This window comes from Peromyscus eremicus, chromosome 10 (assembly GCF_949786415.1).
Source record: "Peromyscus eremicus chromosome 10, PerEre_H2_v1, whole genome shotgun sequence".
In the NCBI taxonomy this organism is placed as follows: domain Eukaryota; kingdom Metazoa; phylum Chordata; class Mammalia; order Rodentia; family Cricetidae; genus Peromyscus; species Peromyscus eremicus.
Window position 1 is genome coordinate 65860465 of NC_081426.1, and position 26346 is coordinate 65886810.

The 26346-nt window shown below is 47.5% G+C and overlaps 1 protein-coding gene across 1 annotated transcript in view; it reads right to left on the reverse strand.

Moving 5' to 3' along the window:
- The window catches only part of Usp46 (ubiquitin specific peptidase 46), a 75681-nt gene extending 55684 nt beyond the window's left edge, over nucleotides 1-19997 (reverse strand). Inside the window, exon 1 of the mRNA XM_059276010.1 lies at nucleotides 19843-19997. Within this exon, the coding sequence (XP_059131993.1) occupies nucleotides 19843-19878 (36 nt within the window). The 5' untranslated portion in view covers nucleotides 19879-19997. The remainder of the gene's footprint in view (nucleotides 1-19842) is intronic.
- Between the last annotated feature and the right edge of the window lie 6349 nt (nucleotides 19998-26346).

The following is a 26346-nucleotide window of genomic DNA, read 5'->3' on the forward strand; positions in this document are numbered from 1 at the left end:
TGGAGCTCAGAGATCCTGGTGCTGATGTCCAACCTGCCTACTCCAAAGGACAGCAGAGCGGTAAAACATACAGTGAAGGTTATCGGTCCTATATCAGCCGTGAAGGGCATTATTTACACAAAGCTTGCCCTCCTACTTCAAGAGCCCAGCATAACAGCACAAACAGCAATTGGAGGCCCTGAAAACATAAATGCTGTGTGACCAGATGCCGAAGCAAGAACCAGTCCTTGTGGGAAAATCACAGGATGCGAAGCATAAGAAACAAAGTTCTTACTTCAGTCGGTGAAAGAAAGTGGGAACCTTTTGAAAAACAATACAAAGAATTTTATTAAAAATAGAATCTGAGCTGGGACGAGTTCCAACAAGACTGTAATGTTAGCTTTTCAAAGCACCTCCACAGACTACCGAGGGAGCTTCCAACACACACAACAAACAACTCTGGAAAGATGAATCATGAATGCACAGGATGGCACAGAAAGGAACTTCTTTTTTAAAACAATGTTTCAAGGCAATTTATAAGGAAAACAAGTTAGAATTCCTCCAGGGGAGGGAGGTTGCCTGAGAGAAAGAAATAATTAGAACAAGATCATGATAAGGTCAAGGTCTATAAGCAACAGTGAGCACATTGCTGTAATATTTGAGAGCAAAAAAACAAAAATGCTGAGGCCAGCAGGGTCCTTGGAAGAGAGCTAGACTAGCCCACAGGTGTAAAGATCAATGCCAGGGAAATAAATGCCCATGCCCTAGATCTCCCCAAGGCAGCTCATCTATCTGCATCCAGGACATGCCCTCTCTCTTTTAATTTTGTCCAAAATAGAAAGGCGACCCAGAGAGAGCCAAAGAGTGCATCTAAATTCATACAGAAGAAGGCATTGATTATAGAGAGTGAATTAAAACAAACAACAGGGCTGGTGAATGTTGCTGGTAAAACTCCAGATGTATGTTCGAAGAGCTACTAATCAATTAGCTGTCCATAGCACAATGGAACCTTCAAGAGGACTGTATTCCTGGACTTCCGGTGACAAAGGTCATCACACAGCCCAGGGACAGGATGCAGCCCAAGTTTGTGAGATGAGTCAAGAGCCACCAATAAGGCTCAGGAGGAATAAGGGACCTGGTGCCTCATGTGTACTCAATAATAACAACAGATAAGTGGGAAGCAACATTGACTGCTTAGTCGCTTCTCTGAGGGCTTTATGCACATTTCACTCATTTTAATCCCTTACAACAATCCAGTGAGGTGAGTACAATTATTCTTCCCAGTAGGAGAGAAAAAGGGAGAGGGAGGGGGAAAGGGAGGGAGGGAGAGAGAAAGAGAGAGAGAGAGAGAGAGAGAGAGAGAGAGAGAGAGAGAGAGAGAGAGAGAGAGAGAGAGAGCTCTTGAGTGTCCATTCATGTGCATGCCCGGTGTGTGCCAGAATATGGAAGCATGAACGATGCCCAGAGTCTATCTCAATCACTCTCCACCATATTTTTAGAGACCATTCCTCTCACTGAATCTGAGCTCATCCATTAGGCTAGACATTAGTGAGGTACAGGAGCACCCCTATGTCAGAGGCATCCCCTGAAACAGAAAACATCCCAGTCCTCTTAAACAAAATCTTCATCAGGGGAATGGAGAGATGGCTTAGGGATTGAGAGCCCTGGTTGCTCTTTCAGAGGACCAGGGTTTGATTCCCAGCACCCACAGGGAAGCTCACCACTTTCCTGTCACTCCAGCCCCGGGGGATCCAACTCCCTGCTCCGGTTTCCTTGGGAGCCAGGCACAAACGTGGTGCGGACATACATGTTAGAACATAACCATACACAAGAGTAGAACCAAATCAACAAAACCTTTACAGGACACGACAACCTGCTTGAAGGAAATGAACCGCGGGGGCTGGCAGAAACAGGACCTGAGATGTGGTCAAGGGAAAACGCCTTTTCCACCACTGTTTCAAGGCCTTTACCCAAGTAAACCACTTACCATCAAATAATAAAATAAGGTGCAATCTTACCCCTCCAACTTCTAAATTCCTGCATAGATACTGCAGACAATGGGACAAAGCACAAGAACACAGCGAGAGAGGATGTATGTAATTACAGAGAGTACACAGAACAAAAATGTCTTAGTCTATCCGTACAGCTCATCTCTCAGTAATAGGGCTGTGGGGGGAAGAGAAAGGAGAAAACTGGAGTTGGATTAGGTAGATCAAAAATGTCTATTTTATCCAAAGCAAGCTGAAGCGCATCTACCACACCTTCAAAACCTACAAAAGCAGATTGGGATGTGAGACCCTTGACTGGGACTATCTAGGCCATGGCTCCCTCCCTCAGAGCTGCACCCTGTCTGGCATACGCTCCCTTTCCACCTGCCTCTGCCTGCATGTGACTTCAGTGTCACTTATTCCCTGACCCTTCCTCCTCACAGACCTTCTGCAGTCTGTTTCCTTTCAGCACTTACCCTAGTTTGAAACAGAGTAACTTCTTAGTTGCCATGTCTTCCTTCTAGACGCATGTGTACCAATTACAGCTCACGGACCTACTCTAAGCTACCAACTGTTTGTATGTATAAAGTTTTACTGGAACACAGTCATGACCACTCATATATTCATTGCAACCACATTCATGGGAGAACAGTGGGATCATGGAGTTGTGGCAGAGATATTATGACCCACAAAAATCTAAACTACTTACTATCTAACCCTTTACAGAAAAGCCTACCAGCCCTACACTAGACCTATCAATCCAGATTCTCCTCAGGAAGTGATTAGGCCTGGTTCAGGTGCCGACACCCAGCAGTGCTGGCCATAGAAAGAACCTGACACATCTGCCCTTTGAACAGACTTGGGAAAATGAGGAAGGCTGGTGAATGGCATGTACTCAGTTACTCCAAGAACTGCACATCTGCACGCTGATATAATCTCACCCACAAACCCACGGCAGAGTCCTCCCATCCTACACATGGAAATATTGAGGGAGAGCTGCTGGGTTCACGGGGCCAGTAAGAGCAGAGCCAGGGACCCAAACCCACAGCATCTGTCTCCAGAGTCAGCTGCTGACTTTGCGTCAGGCCAGAAAATGCTTCCTTCACAGGTTTAGTAAGTCCTTAGCTTCGAGGGGAGGGAGCAGGCAGATAGCCAGAAGTATTTCTTGGCTGCTGACTGGGCACATCCCTGAGTGTTATGAATGGCCGTCCTGGGTACAAGCTAGCAAACATCGCCACAGAGCTGCTGTGCCAATAAGCGACACTGAACCTAACCCTCCCTGCCAATAACTCTCCAATGGGCACGCCCCACCCCCACCTCACAGGCAAAGGAGAAGTGTGGATGACGAAGCTGAAGAACCTGAAGTAACTTGCCAAGATCAGGTCTCAGCTGAGGCGGAAGTCAGTGGCGGCCAAACTCTACAACTCCAGCTCCAGGTTGGAGAATCTTTTCCTAGCACTTCTTGGAGCGTCAACAAGGGATCCAGCTATTCAAGAAGGCAGAGCATTTCATCAAGTACATGACAACATGGGTTCCTGTCACTTACATGATCCTGAAAGGGGTCATGTTATTCAGAAGGGGTGGTGGTTTGAATGAAAATGGCTCCCATAGGCTCATAGAGAGCGTCCCTATTAGGAGGTGTGACCTTGTTGGAGGAAGTGTGTCACTTGGGGTGGGCTTAGAGGTCTCATATATGCTCAAGTCAGGCCCGGTGTCACTCTCTCTTCCTGCTGTCTGCGGATCTGGATGTAGAACTCTCCGCTACCTCTCCAGCACCACATCTGCTGGTGTGCTTCCATGCTTCCCACCATGATGATGAGGGACTAAACCTCTGAATTGTAAGTTGGCCCAGATTATATGTTTTCTTGATGAGAGTTGCCGTGGTCATGGTGTCTCATCACAGCAATAGAAACCTTAACTAAGAAGACTGGCATGATCTCATATAACGACTGTTACACGGAAGCCCAGTGTCCACTCTTGAGGAAGCGAACCCCAGGACATCTGACCACACAGTGGCAGGAAGTCATCCCACCAAGGAATGAATATCTGCTAGAGGCTTTGGCTGCTAAACCGATAAAATGAAGTCCTCACACAGAAGTTAATTTCAATCAAGAGCATAAGAGAAATGTCAGGGTCCATGTCTGCTTTGCAGCTGAGGGAGAGAAGAACAACACAGTCACCCAGCCATTGACCACAGTGAACAAGAGACAAGAACGTCACTCTCAGTCCAATGCCCCGAGATCCCTCCTCAGGGATGATGTCCCTTTGATTCTGACTTGCCTTTATGTTCTCTACTTATCACTATCCAAAGAGGTGTTGGTAGGGGTGGCATCCTGGCAAGGCTCCAGGCTAAAAGCCAGCCCTGGAAATTTTTACAATACAGTTATTTCATCCTTTCATTTCCCAGTCTGTCATCCCTGTTTCCAGTGGTCAAGGTCTTTAGTGAAAACCATGAGCCAAGCAACTTCCTCCCAGCATGGGTAGAACAGAGTCATCATACCTAGGTATTGGCTGCCTCACCACCTGTGGAGACCCACAGAGGCTTCCTAGTGGGACCTTACTCAGGGTCAGAGAATCTGAGCTTGCTTTACCCAGCAGGGCTGCATAATGGGATGATTTGACCACGGGCATGGTTGCCAGGTGTTTGGAAGGGTCTACACTTGGCTGTGCAGTGTGCTTTGATCTAGCAAGAGGGGGAGGTCTTTTGTCCCACCCCTTGGCATTGTTATAAAAAGCCCTTTTGAAGAGGCAGAAGGGGCTGTTGGGTTTTGACCCAGGTCCTCCCGAAGCTATCCTGTATTTCTGTCTTTCTCCTCTTTGCTATCTTTCTATCTAAAAGTTTCTTACCCCTCTCTCTTCCTCATGGGAACTCTTTTAAAAGGTGGGAGCTGGCTTCCCACAACCACCTTTAGGAACCACATCCTTCCAGATCAGCATGGCACCATTAGAGATGTTCTAAGATAATGAAGTCATTGGCCATGGCCATTGTGAAAGCAGAAATATAAAACTCTGCATTGTCTTCCCTCATGCCAAAGAGCACGACATTGGGAGAAGGAAGATACGGAGTGAGCAGTACTTCAAAATAATACTACTTGAAAGCATTAGCACCAGCCCCCAGCCAGGCTCAGAAAGGGCAAGCTCAGAGCCACAACAAGCAGCCAGAGCAGTTTTGTATCCATCAGGCTGAGTCATTAAACAAACAAACAAACAAACAAACAAACAAATAAATAAATAAATAAAATCGAGGCTTCTGTTTTATCTATTCTTGGGTTTTTATTCCATTTTGCTAGTGATCCTTTTTTTTTTTGTATTTTACACAAAAAATATGGGCCTGAGACAGGTTGAAAATAAAAGTACAGCACACCCTTCCCTGCAAACTCTGAAAATAATTGCCAGAGGCAAACATTGAAATGAAATCGAGTTATTCTCTTACATGTGTGAACAGCTCCTCATGTGCACCTCTCGTAAAAAAAAGGCACCAAGAAAAAAAAAAAAATACACCAAGATGCCATTTGCCCCCGTCTGGCCAAGCGCAGAAGGTTTCTGGGTGATTCCATCTAAGGCAAGGCTGCGGGCAACCCAGGCTGCACATTGGCTAGGGGAAGGCAGTTTGGCAAAATCTCTCAGTTACCAAGACAAACCCATTTCTAAGAAGTCAGCGCACAGATATGCCTGCCCTTCCACTGACAACGTGATATGTGAACAAGTTGGTCCTTACAGTGTTGTTGGTAAAAACCAAAGATGAGAAAAGTGCCCATCGGTGGAGAGCTGGCGAAGGGAATCCAATCCACCTCAAGCAACTGAATATTCCGCAGCAATGAGAAAGGATGAGGATGCTCTTTACAGAATCCAGGACGAAAAAACCAGAGGCAGATCAGGGCAATCCATTTGTACTAAATAGAATGTGCTTTTAAAAACCAGGAAGCTGAGGACAGAGAGATGGCTCAGCAGTTCAGAACACCTGTTGCTCTTGCAGAGGACCTGGGTTCAGTTCCCAGCACCCACATGGTGGTTCACAACCACCCTTAACTCTGGTTCCAGGGGAGGGGATGCCCTCTTCTGACCTCCAAAGGCACCAACATGCACATAGTTCACACACACACACACACACACATGTGCAGGCAAAATACTCACGTAAAATAAAATGAGACAAAATACATGGATTCAAAACAAAAAATTTAAATATTTATTTTAAATAAAAATCTTAATAAAAATTAAAACTAGGAGTATGAACGTATTTGCCTGAACCTACATAAGATGCTTCGTGAGAACACAAAAGCCGTAACATCAGAGTACGCCAAGGGCGGGAATGAATGGGAGGGTACTTGGATTCTTTAACATTTTTCCTTTCACACATCTTGAAATTTTTGCCACATGAATGCAAATCAAAGGTTTGATTTAAAAACTTAAAGGGACTGTACTTAGTAGGTATGAATTTCCCAGTTCAGAACACCTAACTACACACCAAATAACTCAAAAGGGGGTGGCATACAATCATGGGATGACTAAATAGTTTTCAGTAGACCGTGTGCCCTCATTATCAGAGAATGGAAAAATCATCTTAACTGATGATTCCAACGCTTGGCTACACAATACAGCCTGGGGATCCTGAGGACATTTCAGTCTTAAGTCACAGACCCTTCCTCCTTCTGCCTTCCCTGACGAAAGCCAACGTTAGGTTCCAACAAGCCATTCCACAGCAAAGGTGCTTACTGTGTAGTCCCCATGAATCAAAGACCTGCCCGACATCGCTGAACTAGAAAGAGACGGGGTCCAGTGATCTGGGATGCCTAGCTCGAGGCTCTGCCACCCCCACTGTCTGAATTCCTCTGCTAATAGGAAAAGGAGAGGCACTCAGAATGGACTGGCACCATATAAAGCCCTAGACAGAACTGATTCCTTCTGAGCCCAACAGTAGACCAGGGAGGTAAATTCATTCCTCACCCGTGTGATATGGATGGGAACCGAGTCTTGGAGAGATGGGAACACTGAGCTCTCACACTCGCCCAACAGCATGGAGAAACTCAAACCAGATCTCAGACACAGGCTGCCTGCCCTCAGGAAGCTCTCTGAGGTTCAACCGAAATGAAATCTACAGACTTAAGGAAAACTATTAGATAAGTTTAGGTGAAAATCAGCATTAAGAGTCACTGACCAGGGCTGGAGAGATGGCTCAGTGATTAAGAACACTGGTTGCTCTTCCAGAGGACCCAGGTTCAATTCCAAGCTCACAACCATCTATAACTCCAGTTCCAGGGAACCTGAAACCCTCTTCTGGCTTCCACAGGCCACAAGTTGTACACAGACATCCATGCAGTCAAAGTACCCATTCATATAAGACAAAAATTAAAATCTACTCCATCATGTTTTTCTAGAGGAAGAGGAATTGGGAATAGAAGTTACTCACCCCTGGTGTACACACACACACACACACACACACACACACACACACACACACACACACGGTTCTGAATGTGACTGTACTTAAACTTTTTAATTGCCCTCATTTCTCCAGGCCACATGCCTTCTCCTAGACCAAGGAGACAGAGTCCCCTCCACTTATCAAAGAGCCCTGAAGCCCGGCATTTAAATGACAGTGTCCCGTGGTGGCTCGCTCTCGGGGTGTCACTTTCCCTTTCAGAAGTCTAATTTGGGGAATCAATCACACAGTCTCCTAGTACAGTGCAAAGCTGATTAGGAGATAGCTGTGGACTTCTCTCTAGCTGTGGGCTTCTCTCTAGCTGTGGGCTTCTCTCTAGCTGTGGGCTTCTCTCTAGCTGTGGGCTTCTCTCTAGCTGTGGGCTTCTCTCTAGCTGTGGGCTTCTCTCTAGCTGTGGGCTTCTCTCTAGCTGTGGGCTTCTCTCTAGCTGTCTCTCTGACAACACAGAAGCAGTGAGACAGGGCCCCCTTCATCTCTGAAGCACCCATAGTTAGGATGAAGGCAAGGGATGGATTTGTTTTGTTTATTTGTTGTTTTAGAATTTCATACACCACACACACACACACACACACACACACACACACACACACACACACACCTTAGTCCATTTAGTGTTAATCTAATGTACATGTGCTTAGGGCTGACTGCTTGGGATGGGATAACCTTTCAAGGAGCCAAGACTGATTCTCCTCTCTCAGCAGCCATTGATGGCCTGTAGCTCTGCATTTAGGGGTGAAGCATCATGACATTTCCACCATCCACACTAACATGTCAACTGGCGCTGTCAATAACCAGGACACTTACTGCTAGCTAGTGTCTTACAGACGTGATGGGGATGCTACACCCATGAAATCTCAACAAGGCATAGGTTTGGCCTCTGTACCCCCAATGTCACTATTCCCAAGCCAAATGAAGCACCCCACTAACCACAAGTGGCAAGTCAAACAGAAAGCAAGTCTCCTTGGGCCTTGAGAAATTAAGGGCTTTGTGCTTTTAGCAAACTGAAAGGAAGATACTAACTCACTTCCAGAGGGAGATAATGATAAAAAAGCAACATGCGCAAGGCCAGCACAGCTTGCTGAGTGTTTCTGCAGGGGAGTCCCTTTGATGCTCAAGAAAGCAGGGAGAGGGGCACTCACTCGGCTGTTGGCTTTTCTTATTAAGGCATGAGGAGGCACGCTCTGAGTTTACCAAGCAGGATTCCAATCCCAAGCCTATCACCTTACAACCGCACGGTAGGGAAGCCATCCTTCTGTGTTCCTCCTTAGATCTTGCTGCTCTCACAGGGCTCCCACCAAAAGCACCAGCTTCCCCAGGAAAGGGGGCTACATGGGCAAAATCTCCATCTCATTCCACACCTGCCAATCAGAATCAACATGTTCACAAGCTCTTTGCATTCTATACCCAGAGGGACACCGACTGATGGAAAAGTTCTGGGGTTTGGGTTGGGGTTTTTTGTTTTGTTTTGTTTGTAGTCCAAGCTGGCTTTGAACTCTGAACCCATGATCTTCTATTCTCCATCTCACAAGTGCTAGGATTACAAGTGCACACCACTACACCTGGTTACAAAGTAATTTTTCCATGCTACCAAGCTAGATCTCTTTACTCATTCATCGAGAATGATTTATTGAACATCCATCACCTGAATGTGCTAGGCACCACACGGACAGATGGGAAATCACCAAAAGATAAGCCTACCTCCTGCCCTGGGGGATTACCAAACACATGGTTTAGGGCCACTGAGGTGGCTCAGGGGGTAAAGCACTCGCTGCATGAGACTGATGATACGAGTTCCATCCCTGGATCCCACATCAGGAGCCAATCAAGATCTGAAAGGTGTTCCCATATATGCACACAGATCCCTTAAAGAGTAACATTTCCATTTTGGTTTAACAAATATGGTCGTTTAACAACCTCAGCAGCTCATTAGAATTAACCATGACACTTAAAACACACACACACACACACACACACACACACACACACACACACACAACACACACACACACTCACTCAACCAACCTGGACTACATACAGTCTGAAACTGAGTGTAAGGCCCTTTAGCAGCTGAGTATCAAATTCCCACTGACAGGACCACTTTGTAGAACACTCTGACAATACTTAACGTATTTACTCCATCTTCCAGCGCTATCACAAAATATCCCAAGACTGGGTCTCATAAAGAAACAGGAGCCAGACATGGGGGTGCACACCTTTAATCCCAGCACTCAAGAGGCACAAGCAGGTGGATCTCTAGGTTCCAGGCCAGTCTGGTCTACAAAGTGAGTTCCAGACAGCCAGGACTACACAGAGAAACCCTGTTTCAAAAATCAAAAACAAAGAAAGGAAGAGAGGGGAGGAGCTTATTTAGCTTATACTTTTAAATTTATATTTTATATATCACATTATATGACACATCCACACACGTGAACACGCATGTGTACAGCAGGCAGTCCAAGCGCCACAGGAAGCTTGTGGAATCGTAGGACAATTTGTGAGAATTGGTTTTTGTCTCTCCACCATATGGGTCCCAGGGATCCAACTCAAGCCATCAAGCTCGGCAGCAAACACCTTCACCTGCTAAGCCATCTCTCTGGCCCCAAGCTAACAGTGTCAGAGGCTGAAAGTCAAAACAGCATACGGTGAGGGCTCTGGTAAGGAGCACATGTGGCTAGGTGTGGTCATATGCTGAGGCAAGAAGCCACAGGGGAGGGCTTGCTCCATCGAGGTCCCTCTCATGACAGTCCATCAAAGAGCTCAGCAGAATCCCAGAAGAACAATATCAGTCTCTCCCTAGGGCATGCCTGATGACCTAACATCTCCCTTTAGGCTCCACCTCTTTTTTTTTGGCGGGGGAGGGGTTGTACAGTGAACTTTATTGATGGTATTCAAGAGAATACCATCAAGAGAACAACCCCTCCTGTTGTTCTGGGGGTCTGGGATGGAAACTGGGGGAGATGCTCAGTGTCGGTGGTTAAGTCCCGACCTACCATCCTACTGGGGAACCAAGCATTCAACACATGAACCCTCAAGAGACACACTAGACTCGTACCGAAAACCTAGCACCTCACAAAGCTGCAGATGGTATATCCTAAGAGGGGCATATCTACTGCAGGACTCCAGGACAAAGAAATGACGACAGGTACAAAGACAGGATGGGGACATCCACGGCAGCCCTGTTTTCAGAACAGAGTATTTTAGAAGCTATCGAACCTGCCCCTGAAGAAGAGAATGAGTAATGGAACCGCAGCCACGCTGAAGAGTGCTGTCACAGAGCAATTGGAATGAGTCAACTGGATTTCTGAGTCAACATACTCTCAGCCATAATTGGTGAGCAAAGCCGGAGAGTCGCAAAAGGCTGCCCGGCACATCTTCACACACAAACGTTGACGGACGGCCTAGAGAATCACAAATAAAAGGCACGCATGGTGAGTGCCCTATCAACTCCAGAAACGGTCTGCTCTAGGAGGAGAAGTAAAGGGAAAAGAGAGTTGAATGTTGGTTTCTAAGCATTATAGCTGAAAAAGGACTTAACCCAATAGGGCTACACTTCGATACCTATTAGTCCTGAAAAGTAGATATTTAGGTATAGGACATACGTTACATTTTTTCATATTTGTGTTGATGTTTTGTGATTTAATTTTTTTTTAAGTTTTTTTAAAGGCTTCACAGGTGACACACGGCCAGCACTCCGAATCTCCGCTGTAAAAAGGAGAAAGTAATAAAAACCTAGTTGTTTAATGTCAAGAAATACAGCTAGAGAATGGCAACAATCTCTGGCTTTTGAAGTTAAATCACTACCTTAAATAATTTTACATTGATTTTTTGAAAACCTCTCACATGGCAGGTAATTTCTCTAAACAATATTTTTAAGAGATTGGGGCTATTACCCAAGAACTCGGTATTTCTCAAATCTTGATCCTCAGAGTTGTGCAGGGAGTGAAGGAAGAAGGAATAGGCACTTTAAAATGCAGGTTCCCAGGCCCCACCTGAGCCCTGCTTACTCAAAGTCTATGAGGGCAGACTCCCTGAGTCTGGCTTTGTTTGTTTGGTTGTTTGCCAGGGTTTCTCTGTGTAATAGCCATGGCTGTTCTGGAACAACTTTGTAGACCAGACTGGACTCACATTCATTGAGATCCACCTGCCTCTGCCTCCTGAGTGCTGGGATTAAATTCTTAATAAGAGAACACACGGGTGTGCTCCATTCTTTGCTACACAAAGAGTCACTAAATTATAAGGCATTTTAGCATCTATTGTGTTCAGTGTGGTGACATTCATATAGCACCAGAGTTGGGGTGAAGGGAATGGTTTCTGGTATTGAACACAGCACTCGCACCAGGACATTCAAGCCAAACCTAACGAACACTGGACTTCCTGCACACAGAACCTACCCCAAAAGACAAAGAAATGCACTTTAATAAGATCAGCTTCTAAAAGATCTTCAAACAGCAACTGGGTCGACAGGAAACTCCCCGAATCCGGCCCTGCAGCTGCGAGTCAGGCCAGAAGAGGCCTGACATGATTTTCACCAGAGCCAATTCCCTTCAAACAAAGCATGGACTTGAGCTGGAACAGGGCTTGAAACACAAGGGGCTAACACAAGAACAGATGCACTTGCCACACTCAGGACGTCCCCACAGGTGTGCATCACCTCCATGCTGCCAATCTCCACCCCACCCCGAGAACATGTTGGCATGTTCTTCCACTGTATCTTTGGATGTCTCCCCACTTTCCCTGACTTTTGCTTTGGTCTCCCTGATTTTCCTCTTCATCATTCCACTCCCTGTTTTCAGACAAAACCAACACTGATCCTGAGTTAGAAACAGCGAGGCATGATGTACACATGAGAAGATGTTCAACCTCACTAGTATAAAGAATAAAGTGCAAGTTTAAACCACAGAGATGCAATTTCACACCCATCAGATTGGCAAAACGCCACATCTAACAATATCAAGTGTCAGCAAGCGTGTGGAACCACGAGAACCCCTCCCCCAACCATGCTGGCTGAAATGCAAATTGGTGCAACTGCATCAGAGAGCAATCTGTCAATATATTACAGTAAAATATGCCCATTTCCCTTGACCCAGCAATTTCCTTCTGGACATCTACCACAGAGAAACTATAAACATTTACACAGAAAGACAAGTTTAAAACTGTTTATAACAGGCGGGTGGTGGTGGCGGCGGCGGTGGCGCATGCCTTTAATCCCAGCACTTGGGAGACAGAGGCAGGCAGATCTCTGTGAGTTCGAGGCCAGCCTGGTCTACAGAGCGAGTTCCGGGACAGCCAGGGGTATTACACAGAGAAACCCTGTCTTGAAAACACAAAACAAAACAACAACAAAAAAAAACTGTTTATAACATTGAAATATACTAACAAAAAAATTGTAAGCCCCCATGATTATTAATAAATTGAATATATGGTAGCACATTCATTGGAGGAAATATTATACAGCAGATAAAATAAACTAGAATTATGAATAACTTGATGAATAAACCTCATGATTATTGAATTAATATTAGAGAGCTGGTATAAGCTCAGATTTAGAGTTTGTTTAAAACACAAGAATCAGTACTACACCTGGCTTGTCAATGTACACCTACCAAGGAAAAGTATGAAACACATGATAAATGCCAAATTTGGAATAATGGCCGCTGTGTCTGTGGAGAGGAGGGATGAAGTGGGGATGCTCAGGGAGGTTTTAACTGTGTTTGTCATAGTTCATTTCTTCCCTGGGTGGGGAGTGCTGGCTGCCGGCTCTATTATTCCACATACCTTTCTGGATTCCTAAAGTTCACCTCCACCCTAAGAAGGAATTCCAGGACTGAGTTTATTTACTCTGTGAATTCTGAAAGTAGCTGGAGGGACCAATGAATGGCAAGGAAAGCATTGAGAACCACCGGTCTCCTGCCCATGATCTTTATAAGGGATCCACAGTAAATAATCACACTCAACGCCATGGTGAACATGGGATTACAATGTCCCTTAATTAACCCATAATTCCAGAACAGCAAAGGTGCAAACCGCCTATAACACCAGTGATAGACAGCAAACAATACAGGACACACTTGTCTGAAGAAAGTTTGTGCTGGTTCATTTGGAGGCATTTTCTCTCCAAAGACCTTTTAAACCCTTAGACAAGCACTGACCTCACCACAAACGACTGTCCTTGTTAACAACTTGCAAGAAAGTATTTAGACCATACAAGTTAGCCAGGTTAAGAAACGCCACCTTGGGCGGTGGTGGTGCACGCCTTTAATCCCAGCACTCGGGAGGCAGAGCCAGGCGGATCTCTGTGAGTTCGAGGCCAGCCTGGACTACCAAGTGAGTCCCAGGAAAGGCGCAAAGCTACATAGAGAAACCCTGTCTCAAAAAAAAAACCAAAAAAAAAAAAAAAAAAAAGAAACGCCACCTTCTATAACTCTTCCAGTCAGCTTGCTTTGGAATGGCTTCATGAGGACACTAGAACTCAAACCAGCAAGAGGTTATCTTTCTGATGATGCCACCAAGCTTAATGCCATCAGAAAATTTCAACAACCTGCAAAGACCAGACTCAGATTTGGAGGACAGGGACCCCACATCTAACTAGAGAAGGCCTTCTTGCTTCGAAGGCAATGGAGTTCAAAATTATTTTCAATTTTAATCCGAACACCTGAAGATCCCACACTAGTGAACATGAATAAGCAGGACCTCGTAGACGGTTAAGTAGAATACTGGGCTTCTGACTCAGAAAACATATCCCAATCTTCAATCCTAGCCACATACTGGTGTTCAAATTTGTCTTCCCCCAGGAGTCCAAGGAAAAGAGACAATTCTGCAGACTTAATTGTCAGGTTTTGACCTAGAATAAACTCTAACATATTTGACAAGGAAGGTCAGGAGAGCAGTTTCTTTCTTTCTTTTTTTTTTTTCTTTAAACATTAACCCACCTCACCTCAGGCTGCATTTGTTAAACGCCTAACAATTACCAGAATGGACCCCTATTCGTAACTGTAACTTCTTCCAGCTGATACGGTAAACTCCACGTCCAGTGGCCAGTTATCTTTGCAAACAGAACTCATGAGTCATGGAAATAAGTTATCTCTTCATGCAGATTGTGAGACTTTTTTTTTAATTATTAAAATAAAATTCTAGAGCCGGGCAGAGGTGATGCATGCTTTTAATCCCAGCACTCAGGAGGTAGAGGCAGGCGGATCTCTGTGAGTTCGAGGCCAGCCTGGTCTACAGAATGAGTTCCAGGACAGCCAGGGCTACACAGAGAAACCCTGTCTCAAAAAACCAAGAAAAAGAAAGAAAGAAAGAAAGAAAGAAAGAAAGAAAGAAAGAAAGAAAGAAAGAAAGAAAGAAAGAGAAAGGAAGAAAGAAGCTGGGCAGTAGTGGCGCACGCCTTTAATCCCAGCACTCGGGAGGCAGAGCCAGGCAGATCTCTGTGAGTTCTAGGCCAGCCTAGGCTACCAAGTGAGTTCCAGGAAAGGCACAAAGCTACACAGAGAAACCCTGTCTCAAAAAACCAAAAAAAGAAAGAAAGAAAGAAAGAAAGAAAGAAAGAAAGAAAGAAAGAAAGAAAGGAAGAAAGGAAGAAAGGAAGGGAGGAGATTCTGATCATTCTCAAACTATTTGCTTTAGGTACGTTGATTTATTAAGATAAAACCTTTTTATATAAAAATCCTCAGTTTGGGGACTGAAAAGATGGCTCAGCAGTTGCTCTTACAGAGGACCTGGGTTCAGTTCCCAGCACCACAGGGCAGCTCACAACTGCATGTCTCTATGCTTCCCGGCTCCCACACCCTCTTCTGGCCTCTGTGGGCATCAGGCACATGGCACACATAAGCAGGTGAACATATACGTAAAATCAAATTCCCGGCTGCTGCAAATGTTTACTGGTCTTACTTTTCCTTCATTTGAAGATGGCTTCATCTACATAAAAGGACTCAAATCTGGCCCTCAAACGGGCCTCCGGAAACACCCTACGGGTGGTGCGTTTTAAATCGCCAGCGTCTGGTGTGAGTTCAAGAAGGTGTGAAACAAGGCAGGTAGGAACCGAAGTGACTGAGTCAATTAAGAGAGGAAAGGCTTTAAGAAATACGAGTCACAGCCGGGCGGTGGTGGCGCACGCCTTTAATCCCAGCACTCGGGAGGCAGAGCCAGGCGGATCTCTGTGAGTTCGAGGCCAGCCTGGGCTACCAAGTGAGTTCCAGGAAAGGCGCAAAGCTACACAGAGAAACCCTGTCTCAAAAAACCAAAAAAAAAAAAAAAAAAAAAAAAAAAAAAAAAAAAAAAAAAAAAAGAAATACGAGTCACTAAGAAACATCTCATGACCAAAAATATATTAAACAGTTTTACAAGAGGAGAAAAACTATGGACCCCCAGAAGTATAATTCGCCAAAGGCCACCAACGCTGTACTGGTTCTGTACACATCAACGTTGAACTGGAATGACTCCCAAGCACACAGCTTCAGTTCTGACTGGTGTTGACTACGATCATGGCCTCATGAAAAAAGTAAAAACCTGACCACTTCCCTACTCCTAAGATTCTGTTCACCCCCTCCGTGTGGCTATTACACTGCATTGAAATTGTCTCACCTTTGCCGACATCGGGCCACAAGCTAAGGGACGCCTGAGCTCCTTGGAGCTATGGACTCACATCGTCATTTGTTAAGAACCTGCACACAGTGTGTGCCAACACTAACACTGCTGGTCCTTGACAGATGTCATTCTCAGGTACAAAATGTGTGTTACACATACACACCCCCACACTGCTGGAGACAAAACCCAAGACTCACACAGGCTAAGCAAGGCACTCCACCCCTAAACTACATGCACCACCACCTCCACCCACACACCCACACTGCTGGAGACAAAACCCAAGACTCACACAGGCTAAGCAAGACACTCCACCCCCAAAGTACATGTTCCACTGCCCCCTCCCCCAAATCTAGTGCTTGGTACAGGCATTCCCTGCAAAACACATCTTAACAACACTACTAACAAATTAAAGGAAGAAGAGCTGATTCAGGCCATTTGACACCAGTACAAGTCACATTTGGACCTCTTTTTAGAAAATTCCTCAATTCAAACAGGAAGCTAAACATAACCACAAATAATCTCTTCCATTTTCCAATGGACTATGAAACACACGGGGAATGAGATCCATAGCTCCGAACAACAGAGGATTATCAACAGGGGACATTTCCTTGTGCTTGGAGCAGCTGAAGCATTCTCGAAATTACAACACACCAGCCAAACAAGCTTTACTATCTCCAACCCCACACTGCCATGTGGTCAGTCTGACTTGCCCTAAGAGAGCTGATCAAGCATTACTATGGGAGGCATTCACGAGAAGTAAATGGGAACCAGTGCCAGACAAGGAAACCTCAGTGGGATGGGTAGGAGGGAGGGAGGGGATGCCGCTCAGCTCTCCATCACAGGAAGGACTTGCTGCCAGGCTTATTTAAGCTCTGTTGGGCTCCCCTCCGATGGAGGAAAGGGGTCAGCCTTTCAGAGCTGGATCTTCGTCTGTTTATCTTCCCCCAAGAAGACAGCATCTTTAAACACTCTTTCAGAACACACAACAGAAAATGTCTGAAATATACCAAGTGCCTTCTCTTTTATAAAGCAGCCTGAATGTGTTGCCCTATGGGAGAGTACTTCCCTAGCATGAGCAAGGCCCTGTTTTGAGCCACTCAGTACCAAGTAAACATAAATTAAAACAAAAACAAGCCAATCCCTGCTTGCTCTCCAACTCCTTAAACAAGCTGAGATCAAAAGGAGAAAGTAGGCAGGATCTATTAAGAGCCCCAGTGAGAAGCGCTGTCACAAGTGAGACCGGGAACAGACCTACCTGGAAACAATTCATCATCCAGTGAGGTCTCTACACGGAGGTACAGTGAGCCTTTATCTCACTGTGGGGACAGAGACAGCAGCAGTCCAGCAGTCTCCTCATCACCACCCTCTTCCTCTGGGAAATGAGAAAGGGAGGAGGAGCAGAAGCGACCTGAGCAGCTTTTTATAAGGGGCGGGGCTTCCAGTTCCCACCCCAGCTTCCTATAGTGTTGTTCAGCCTGCTTTGCATAAGTGACCCTACGGGTCGTTTCTGTTCAGGTAGAAGACACGATTCCCACGGCCCCTTCAACGACTGGAAGGCAGCATCGTAACAAGGGAGAAGGTGCTGAGCGAGCGGAGCGGCTGGAAGTCTCTGAGAACTTACTATGTCCTGGGCCCTGAGCCCCAGTGACTCACTCAACGTAACCAGTGTCGGCCCATTTCTACAAATATACACCAAGGTACAAAGAGTGCCATGCTCAAGGACACAAAGCTGGTGTGCGCTCGAAGCAGGACCTACTTGCAAGCTGGGTGAAGAAGAACACACCTGTCATCCAGTACTTAAGGCAATCTCAAGCTGGAGGTCTACCTGGGCTTGAGAGACTGCCTCAAAACCACAAGCCACAGATAAATACCTAAGCAGGATTGAAGCTAGAGTCTGGCTTAGAATGCAAACATCTCTCCTCAGAACAGGAAGATAGTAGGTTTCCTTCACTAGGGGAAGGGGTTGGGGGGCTGAGTAAGGGCCTTAACTCAGTACCTTTTAGGTCACCAGAGGAAGTGTTGATTCTGTGGACACAATATCGCCCATTCCTCTCATGCCCTCCCAGAAGCTTGCCTCTCTGGCTGAGTTTCACTGAAAACAGGTTGTGACATTCTCTCCAGGTGTGCCAAGAAGTCCTAGCTACAGCAAGGGCAAGAACAAGCCGGAGGCAGATGTCCTCTTGGGACACGCTAGCTCTTGAGTTTCCACTCTGCTTCAATACTGAGAAAGCGTCACTGAATACAAACTGGACAAGACCGGCCGGCACACAAGCAGCCACGGAGTCTCAGGAGCCTGTGGGCCTGAGGGCCACCCCCACAGGCGGGAAAAAACAGCATTCAAGCCACTGCGGTTTCACAGTTCGCCCCAGGAGCTGGGTCACAGCAAAGACTCTGAGAAGAAACGCATTGTCTTCCGGAGGCATCCAGCGACATTAATGCCACTGGACAGGAAGAAGCAGGAAACCTGTGTCTTCAAGCAGAAAGGGGAAATGTCAAGGCTGCAGGAGCCAGTGCCATCATCTAAGGAGGCCTGTACCACCAAGCAGACAGCCATCACTCCGGGAGCTCCTGCCTTTGCCCTGCTGGCAAGGCCTTGGATGCCAGGGCTGAAAGCTGGAGCCAGCCACAGCAGGTCTAAACTCCACCTGAGCTAACACATGGCTCCTTAATGCTCTGTGCCATGTGTTGATCTTGCAACAGAATGTGGGACAGAAGATTTAAAAGACTGTGATGGGGGAAGGGCAGCCAGATCCCCTTACCTAAAGCCTTCTTAATCAGGCCTCCTCAGATTCCCTTTAGGGGCTAATATTACTATCTGTCTTGGGGAGGAGTGGGGGTGGGAAGGATTCCCCAAAATGGCAAAAACACCAGCGTTCCAGCTTGAAGGGGCTCAGAGGGGGTTGAGGATAGAGTATAAGCAGAGCACATACCCTCAAGCCCCACACCAGTAGGTAATGCCTTACTCCAAACTGACCTCTCTAAGGATCTCACAAGTGGGGGTGCCTGCTGAGGATATCCAGGGGACCCAAAGGCTGAAAATGGGTCCCAAGAAAACTAAACAGGACAGGAAAGTAATGGGGAAAAATCCAAATTGAAGTGCCCGCTGGGTCATGCCCCACCCCCCAAGCCCATCAGCACAGTGACATGCCAGGCAGTGCCCAAGCTAAGTGGAGAGGAGGCGGGGTAGGATGGCCCCTGCAGACTTCCTCACACCCACAGCGGCCTCACTCCCAGGGCCTGCAAATGTTACTGCCATACACTCTCTCCTGCAGGTGGGGGAAACTGAGGCCTCCAGAACAAATTGCCGTGCTTCCCCATACCCGGCTTTACTTCGCCTCTCTAACCAGATTCTGCACTTGGATTTTTTTCCCCCCACAGCTTGTATGTCTATCCAATTTCTCCTGATAAAAGCATTGCTGCTGCAAAGTGAATCTTAAATACAATCGAGGCTGAACTCCAAAAGGAGACGGGGACAGTCAGGGAGTCCAACGAGGGCTTATTTACTGCACCAGGAGGAGGATGTCCCTCTCCGGACTCGTACCCTCCCGGTCCTTCCCCGGGACACCGGTGTGCGGCCACCTCGAGCCCTTCACCCCCACCCACCGCCCGCACCGCAGCTAGAGGGCGGGGGCGTGGGGCCGCCCTGGGGATCCCCGGGATCTACTAGGTCCCCAGCTGGGACAGAGGCGGGAGGGGGACTGCGGTCAGCCGGGCCAGCCCCTGGGGGGCCGGGAACTTCTAGCCGCGCGGCCCCTCCGGCCACGGCGCGCGTGCAGCTCCAGCCCGGGGTTCCCTTTCTTTGCCTGGCTCGCCGCGGGCGCGACCCCCGGAGGCTCGGTGGCCACTCACCATATTACAGATGGAGGCGATGTTTCGGACAGTCATTAGTCTAAAGGTTGCAGCGATCGCGCACCGCCATCTTTACCAGGGGAAAACGGGACTGTCCATGGTGGCGCGCAGCAGCGAGGCCGGGCGGCGGCGAGGCGGCCTGGGGCCGGCTTGCAGTGGGGTTGGGCGAGAGAGGCCGGGCGGCGGCGAGGGCGGGGCGGCGGCGCGGGGCGGGGAGTGGCGGAGCGACGCAGCCGGGGCCGCGGCCGGCGGGAGGAGGAGCCCGGAGCCGGGAGGCGCTGAACCGGGGAGCCCTTACGCTCACAGACGCCCGCCCGGACTCGCTCGCTCGCCCAACCCCGCTGGAAGCCGTTCTTGCTCCGCTGGCCCCAGGGTCCCCGCTCTGCGCCGGCTGCACCGCGAGGCCGGCCCCGGACCAAACCCAGCACCACGGCCTTCCCGCCTGACCCAGGACCGCACCGGGCACTGGACACTGGCCGATCGCCGGCCGGGGACCCACACCGCGGGAACACCGGAGCTCTCCGTCCCGATTTCTTTCTCTCTGCCTGTTCCTGCCAGTCTCCAGCAAGCCTTGGGCTTTAGGGGGTTGGGTAGAGGAGGGTATGAGGAGCAGGGGGTGACTGTAGTCTAACTTTAAAGTTTCTCGCCAGGGTTCTAGCCAGATGGCATCCGCCGGAACCCAAAAAGTAAAATATGACCAGGACATGGGCGTGGCCAGAAAGCCCTAGCTAGCAGTAACCCAGCTGCCTGGGAAAAGGTCTCTCAGAAAGGAAGGAATTCCGGATCTAGGCAGATGCACTCGGGCAATTTGTGACATTAGCCTGTACTGAGGTCTGGGCGGTACGGAAGGCTGTCCAGGAATGATCAGAACAAAACTTCCGTATCCCCCACCCGCAGAGCTCCTGATCTCAGCTTTGTGAGATGGACGCTGTTTGAGCTTTTACACATTCCTGCAGAGACTTCAGGCTCAGGGTGCAAATGTGTACCCCGCTTGAAGGATAAGTTCATGAGAATGGAAAGAATCCATTTCAAACGCGGGGAACAATTGTGCAGACAAGGTTGCAATTCCGTGCTTCCCACAGGGAAGCTGTGCGTGTGGAACGTGATAAACTCCTGAACCAATGTGTTTTGTGACAAATTAAATTAGGAGATAAATTAATATAATTGAAGACAGCTTTATCTAGCCAAGAGTAACATACTAGGGGGCAAATAGGGTTATACACATAACATGTGAGAGCTGTGCATTGGTGATTCTTCTAGGACCTGGGGTGGAAATAGAAGACAGATACTACTGACTGAAGGTTTGGGGGGACCAAGTGGATACTGTCTTTTTCAGTGTGTAGAAGGCTTAATATTCCCCCTCACGCTGAGTCATCCTACCTCACTTTTATTTTTAATTTTTTTTGCTACTCTCAGTTATGATATACTTTATGATTCCTTCGACTTCTACCATGACTATGAGGTAATAGACACAATAGCTCCATACGGCTTAGAAACCAGGTATCTTACCCCAGGTTCTGAGTTACCCACATGGTACAGATGAAGGTGTGCTAACCTCAGTTGGGCACCATTTGGGGAGAAGACATTGGTAAAACACCCAAACTATAACTGGCCAGAGCATTGAGGCCCAGAGAAGCTTAAAGATTTGAGAAATGTCGGAAGCTAGAGGCCTCAGTTACACAGATGGTTGGTCCAAAGCGTTAAATATGGATGTTTTTCTGGTGACAAAGTCCATGATTTCTTCCAATATGGATGCCCCGATGGCAAAGCCTCCAGGATTTAAAACACGTTTGAGGGCTGGAGAGGTGGTTCAGTCAGGAAAGTAGGAAAGTGCTCACTGCACAAGCCTGGGTCCTTAAGTTCCACCTTCCAGCACCCACCCACAAAAAAAAAAAAAAAAAAAAAAAAAAAAAAACATGATCACAGCAGAGACGGAATACCCAGGGCTTGTGTTTGCTAGACGGTGAGTATAGGCAAATCACAAGCCACAGGTTCAGGGACAGACCCTCTCTGTCTCAAAAAGTAAAGTGGATGGACTAGAGAGATGGCTGGATGGTTAAGAGTGCAAACTGCCCTTCCAGAGGACCTGAGTGCAGTTCCCATCAATGGGAGGGGGGGGGGGGCTCACAAACATCTGTAACGGCACACTTGCTACTTCAGCTCCAAGGGATCCCACGGTTTCTGGTATCTGTGGAACCTGCAACATGTGGGCATACCACTTACACACACACACATCCATAGTTAAAAATATAACTCTTCAAACAAAAAATAAGGCTTGAGAAAGACACTCAACATCAACCCCAGGACTTGGCACACACATGTGCTCACACATGAACGTATATACATGTTTACACACAAAAACACCATTGACACAGTGAAAACTGACCAGCACCTGACTCCCGGGTGCTGTGCCAAGAAGAAAAAAAATTATTTCCGTACCCTCTGACCTCCTAAAACTAAGGACACAATGTAAGCATCCAAGTTGAAATCTGGATGTGGTGTCCTATAATCCAGCACTTGAGAGGCTGAGTCAGGAGGACTCCTACACATTCAAAGCCCACCTGGTCTACATAGTGAGTACCAGGCCAGCCAAGGCTAGGTGGCCAGACCCTGTCTCAACCTCTGACTCTGGAGAGAAAAAAAAAAGTTGAAACTCAGGCTGTGGGTTTGTCAGCAAATCAATTGAACATAGCAGAGTTTATCCAACTCATGAATGATTAAGTGTGCTTTACAATTCGACCAGGTTGATATTCACAAGTCTCAATTACAAAAGGCTTGGGTTGAAGAAGAATAATTGTAACCTTAGCTTCATCCAGTGAGGAAATATTACTCACAGGTGGAAGGAGATAAAAATCTTGAAAATGGTGCCTAGATGAAGAGAAATTTTGAGGGAAAATATTCTGCATAGAGAGGACAGCTGATATGAGATCTACAGTGAGTAAAAGAATAGCCACCGGAAAGACAGCCTGTAGGCCAGCCTCAGCCTAAGTGACTCCGAGGGAGGTGGCCACTCCAGGTAGTGTGCTCCTTGCTAGAAAGGGTGGTCCATGGACCAGCACTGGCATCAGTTAGGATGCTGTGAGTTGTACCCATCTCTGAACAGGTCAAACCCTGCCTCAGCCAACCATTGTGCTGGGATTCAAGACATGCCTGCCCTGGAATCATTCCGATTCTTCCAGTAGCTGCTCCTGGACCCACTCTGGGAACTTCGCCTCTCCCATGTTTAGATCCTAGGGTTCAGGTGCATCTTACCTTGCACGTAGAGTCAGAGGGAAGCCTCGTGGCCCAGCTCCAGAGACTGATTTCTTCGGTAAAGAGTCAGCCCTGGGACTTTCATGTGCAATGAGTGTGAGTACTGGTACATATGTGTAGTGGGTGTGTGTGTGTTTGCGCGCGCATGTATAAACAAGGTTAGTATTGTGTGTCTTCCTCGATCATTCTCCACCCTATTTTTTGAGACAGAATCTCTCACTCAAACTGGATCTCACTAATTTGGCTAGGCTGGTTGGCCAGTGAGCCCCGGGGGTCCTCCGGTCTGTTTCCCTAGTGCTGGTGTTATAGATGTGTGCTAACAGTGATTATCTTTGCACGTGGGTGCTATCAATCCAAACTCAGGTCCTCAGGCCTCCATTGCAAGTACTTTACCTCCTGGGCAATGTCCCCCAGATGCATTTGTCTTGTTTTGGAAGACAGGGTCTCATTATCAGCCCAGGCTGGTCTCAAACTTGGGCCAGTTCTACCCCTAACCTTCAAAATGCTGGGATTACAGGTGTGAAGCACCATCATACACAGCTTTCAGCCCTGAGACTTTGGCGGGAAAAAAACAGGTCCTGCCCCCATTCCTGATTCTGCAGAGCTGATGGGACATGAAGCCAACATAGGAAAATGGTCGGGAGGCATGGAGGAGAGATCATACCATCCTTTGTTCTACTACAACTAGATCAAAACCCCAGATTTTTCAGTAACCCAAACCAGTGAAATCACTCTTTTCCCTGACCGCCTGCCACGGAAGACTGAAGGAATCCTAATTTCATCAGTGTCTCCCGGCTCTGGGAACTCAAGAAGCAAGCTCATGCTGAAGCCCTGTTTCTGCTGCTTCTGTGCTCTGCCCTCTCACCAGACAGCTCAAGGTCTGCCTCCTAGGTGGCTCCTCCCCCAGCTGCGGCTCTCCTAACCCTCATTAGACAGGAAGGGATGGTCTGCTTTGCCCCCATGTTACCCTGGAGGAACCAGTGCACTGTCCATTGGAACCATTATCTCTGAATCACCGTGCATCCAACAAACACTGGACACTCTCTGCACTACAGCCTGTGAGCTGTACTGGTGGCTTGGGATGAACCAAGACAATGGGTGCTTTAGCTGTTCCGGTTCTGGCAGCATTTGTGGGCGCTGTTTAGGAAAGTCTCTGCTTCTTTGGGGGTACTGTTAGTATAAGGTAAGGCCAGCTTTGGAATGAACATTATATCAGAAGTCCTCTAATGCAGTGGTTCTCAACCTGTGGGTCAACACCCCTTTGAAGGTTGAATGACCCTTTCACAGGGGTCACGTAAGTTAATTGGAAAACACAGATATTTACATCATGATTCATCACAGTAGCAAAACTACAATTATTAAGTAGCAACGAAAATAATATTATGGTTGGGAGGGGTCACCACAGCATGAAGAACTGTATTATTAAAGGGTGGCAGCCTTAGGAAGGTTGAGAACGCTCTAACGGAATAACTGCACCTAACGTCATGTTGTAGTTCCACTCGTATATTTCCTGGTGCTGCAGTTCTTGTAAGCCCTCAGAATAATCAGCCTATTTCGATGGCCACTGCAGGACTTTTGAGCTAGATGGGAGCACGATTAGAGTTTTATTTGATAACACATTGTAGCTGGAAAAGCATTGCTCTGACGGCTGCCCTTGGTGAAGGAAAGCTGAAGGGCAGGGGAGATGCTCCAGGTGACGCCAATCAGAAATCTGAGCGGGCTGGGGAGATGGCTCAGAGTTCGGATCCCCAGAATGCACACAAATTCCATGTGAGCACAGCAGCCCATCTGTAACCAGCACCCAAAAAAACAGAGACAGGAGAAGGCTAGACTAACCAAGCTGGTGAACTCTGGGTTCAACTAGTTACCCTGCCTCGAAAAATAGGCAATCAGGGAAGACTTCTGATGTCAACTTTGGGCCTACACACACACACACACACACAAATAAATAAATAGGCATCTGAGAGGGTCCCAGAGTTGATAGTAGCCTCATTTAGAGGAGTGGCCATGGGGGGAGGTGGGGGTGGACAGAATGGAAACTGGCTTTTGCAGTCGACTGGGGTGGAAGACAGGGACCAGCCCCAAGTTTCTGACTAGAATAAAGTGTGTGCCACTTTTATTTTTAATGTATGTATGGGTATTTGGCTTGCATATATGTCTGTCCTCCATGTGCATGCCTGGTGCCCACGGAAGCCAGAAGAGGCATTAAATTCCCTGGAACTAAAGTTCCCGACAGTTGTGAGCTGCCATGTGGGTGCTGGGAATTGAACCCAGCTCCTCTAGAAGAGCAGCCAGTGCTCTTAACAGCTGAGCCCTCTATTGAGTTCCCCCCTCACACACACACACACACACACACACACACGCGCACACACACACACACACACTTTTATTTTTTAATGGGAAATGCTGAAGGCTAAGACTCAGGTGAGGGTGATCAGGAGCCTGGCTCAGGGTGTGGAGTTTGCAGACAAGCACCAAGTGCTTGAATCATTCCTCAAATGAGCCCTTAACTATGAAATCTGAGGCTAAGAAAAATCTTCACTGGAGAGATCAGTCTAAGAGTGATTAGTGTGGAGATGATGGAGGACATGAACTCTGGAGGAACTTGACCCAGGGAAGGGGGAACAAAAGACAAAGGGCTGATGATCAGAGAACTCCATCCTGCAAGGCAGCCGTGGGAGAAGAGGAGCCAATGGAAACCAGGAAAACCTCTGAATTAGAGAGGACAAAGGCTGGGGGTGTGATAGGAACAGAGTATTCAAATAGAGGGGCTGTAAACTATCAAATACAATTCTAAGATCAGCAGATCCTACCACCCGGCACGCGCCACCACAACCAGCAGCTGCATAATGATGCCAGAGAAATAATAAGAGCAACTATGATCTCTTTCCAAACAGACTCTAAGATACGTGTCATCCTCACAGTTCTCCGAGGAAGGTGGTACTGGATTCTGTGTTCGGGAGGAAGAGACCTGAGGCTCAGGGAATTTAAGAAAGTTGCCCAGAGCCCGTGTGTGGGCTTTAATGGCACACACCTTTAATCCCAGCACTTCTGAGGCTGGGACAGGTAGATCTCTCTGAGTTCGAGGTCAGCCTGGTCTACACAGTGATTTCCAGTTCAGCCAAGTCTACATACATAGTGAGACCTTGGGAAGAAGAAAGGAAAAGAATCCCAGAGTCAGGTGGGGGGGACTTAGTGGGTAAAGGGGCCTGGGGCCAAGCCTGACCGCCTGAGTTCTACCCCGCCTGAGTT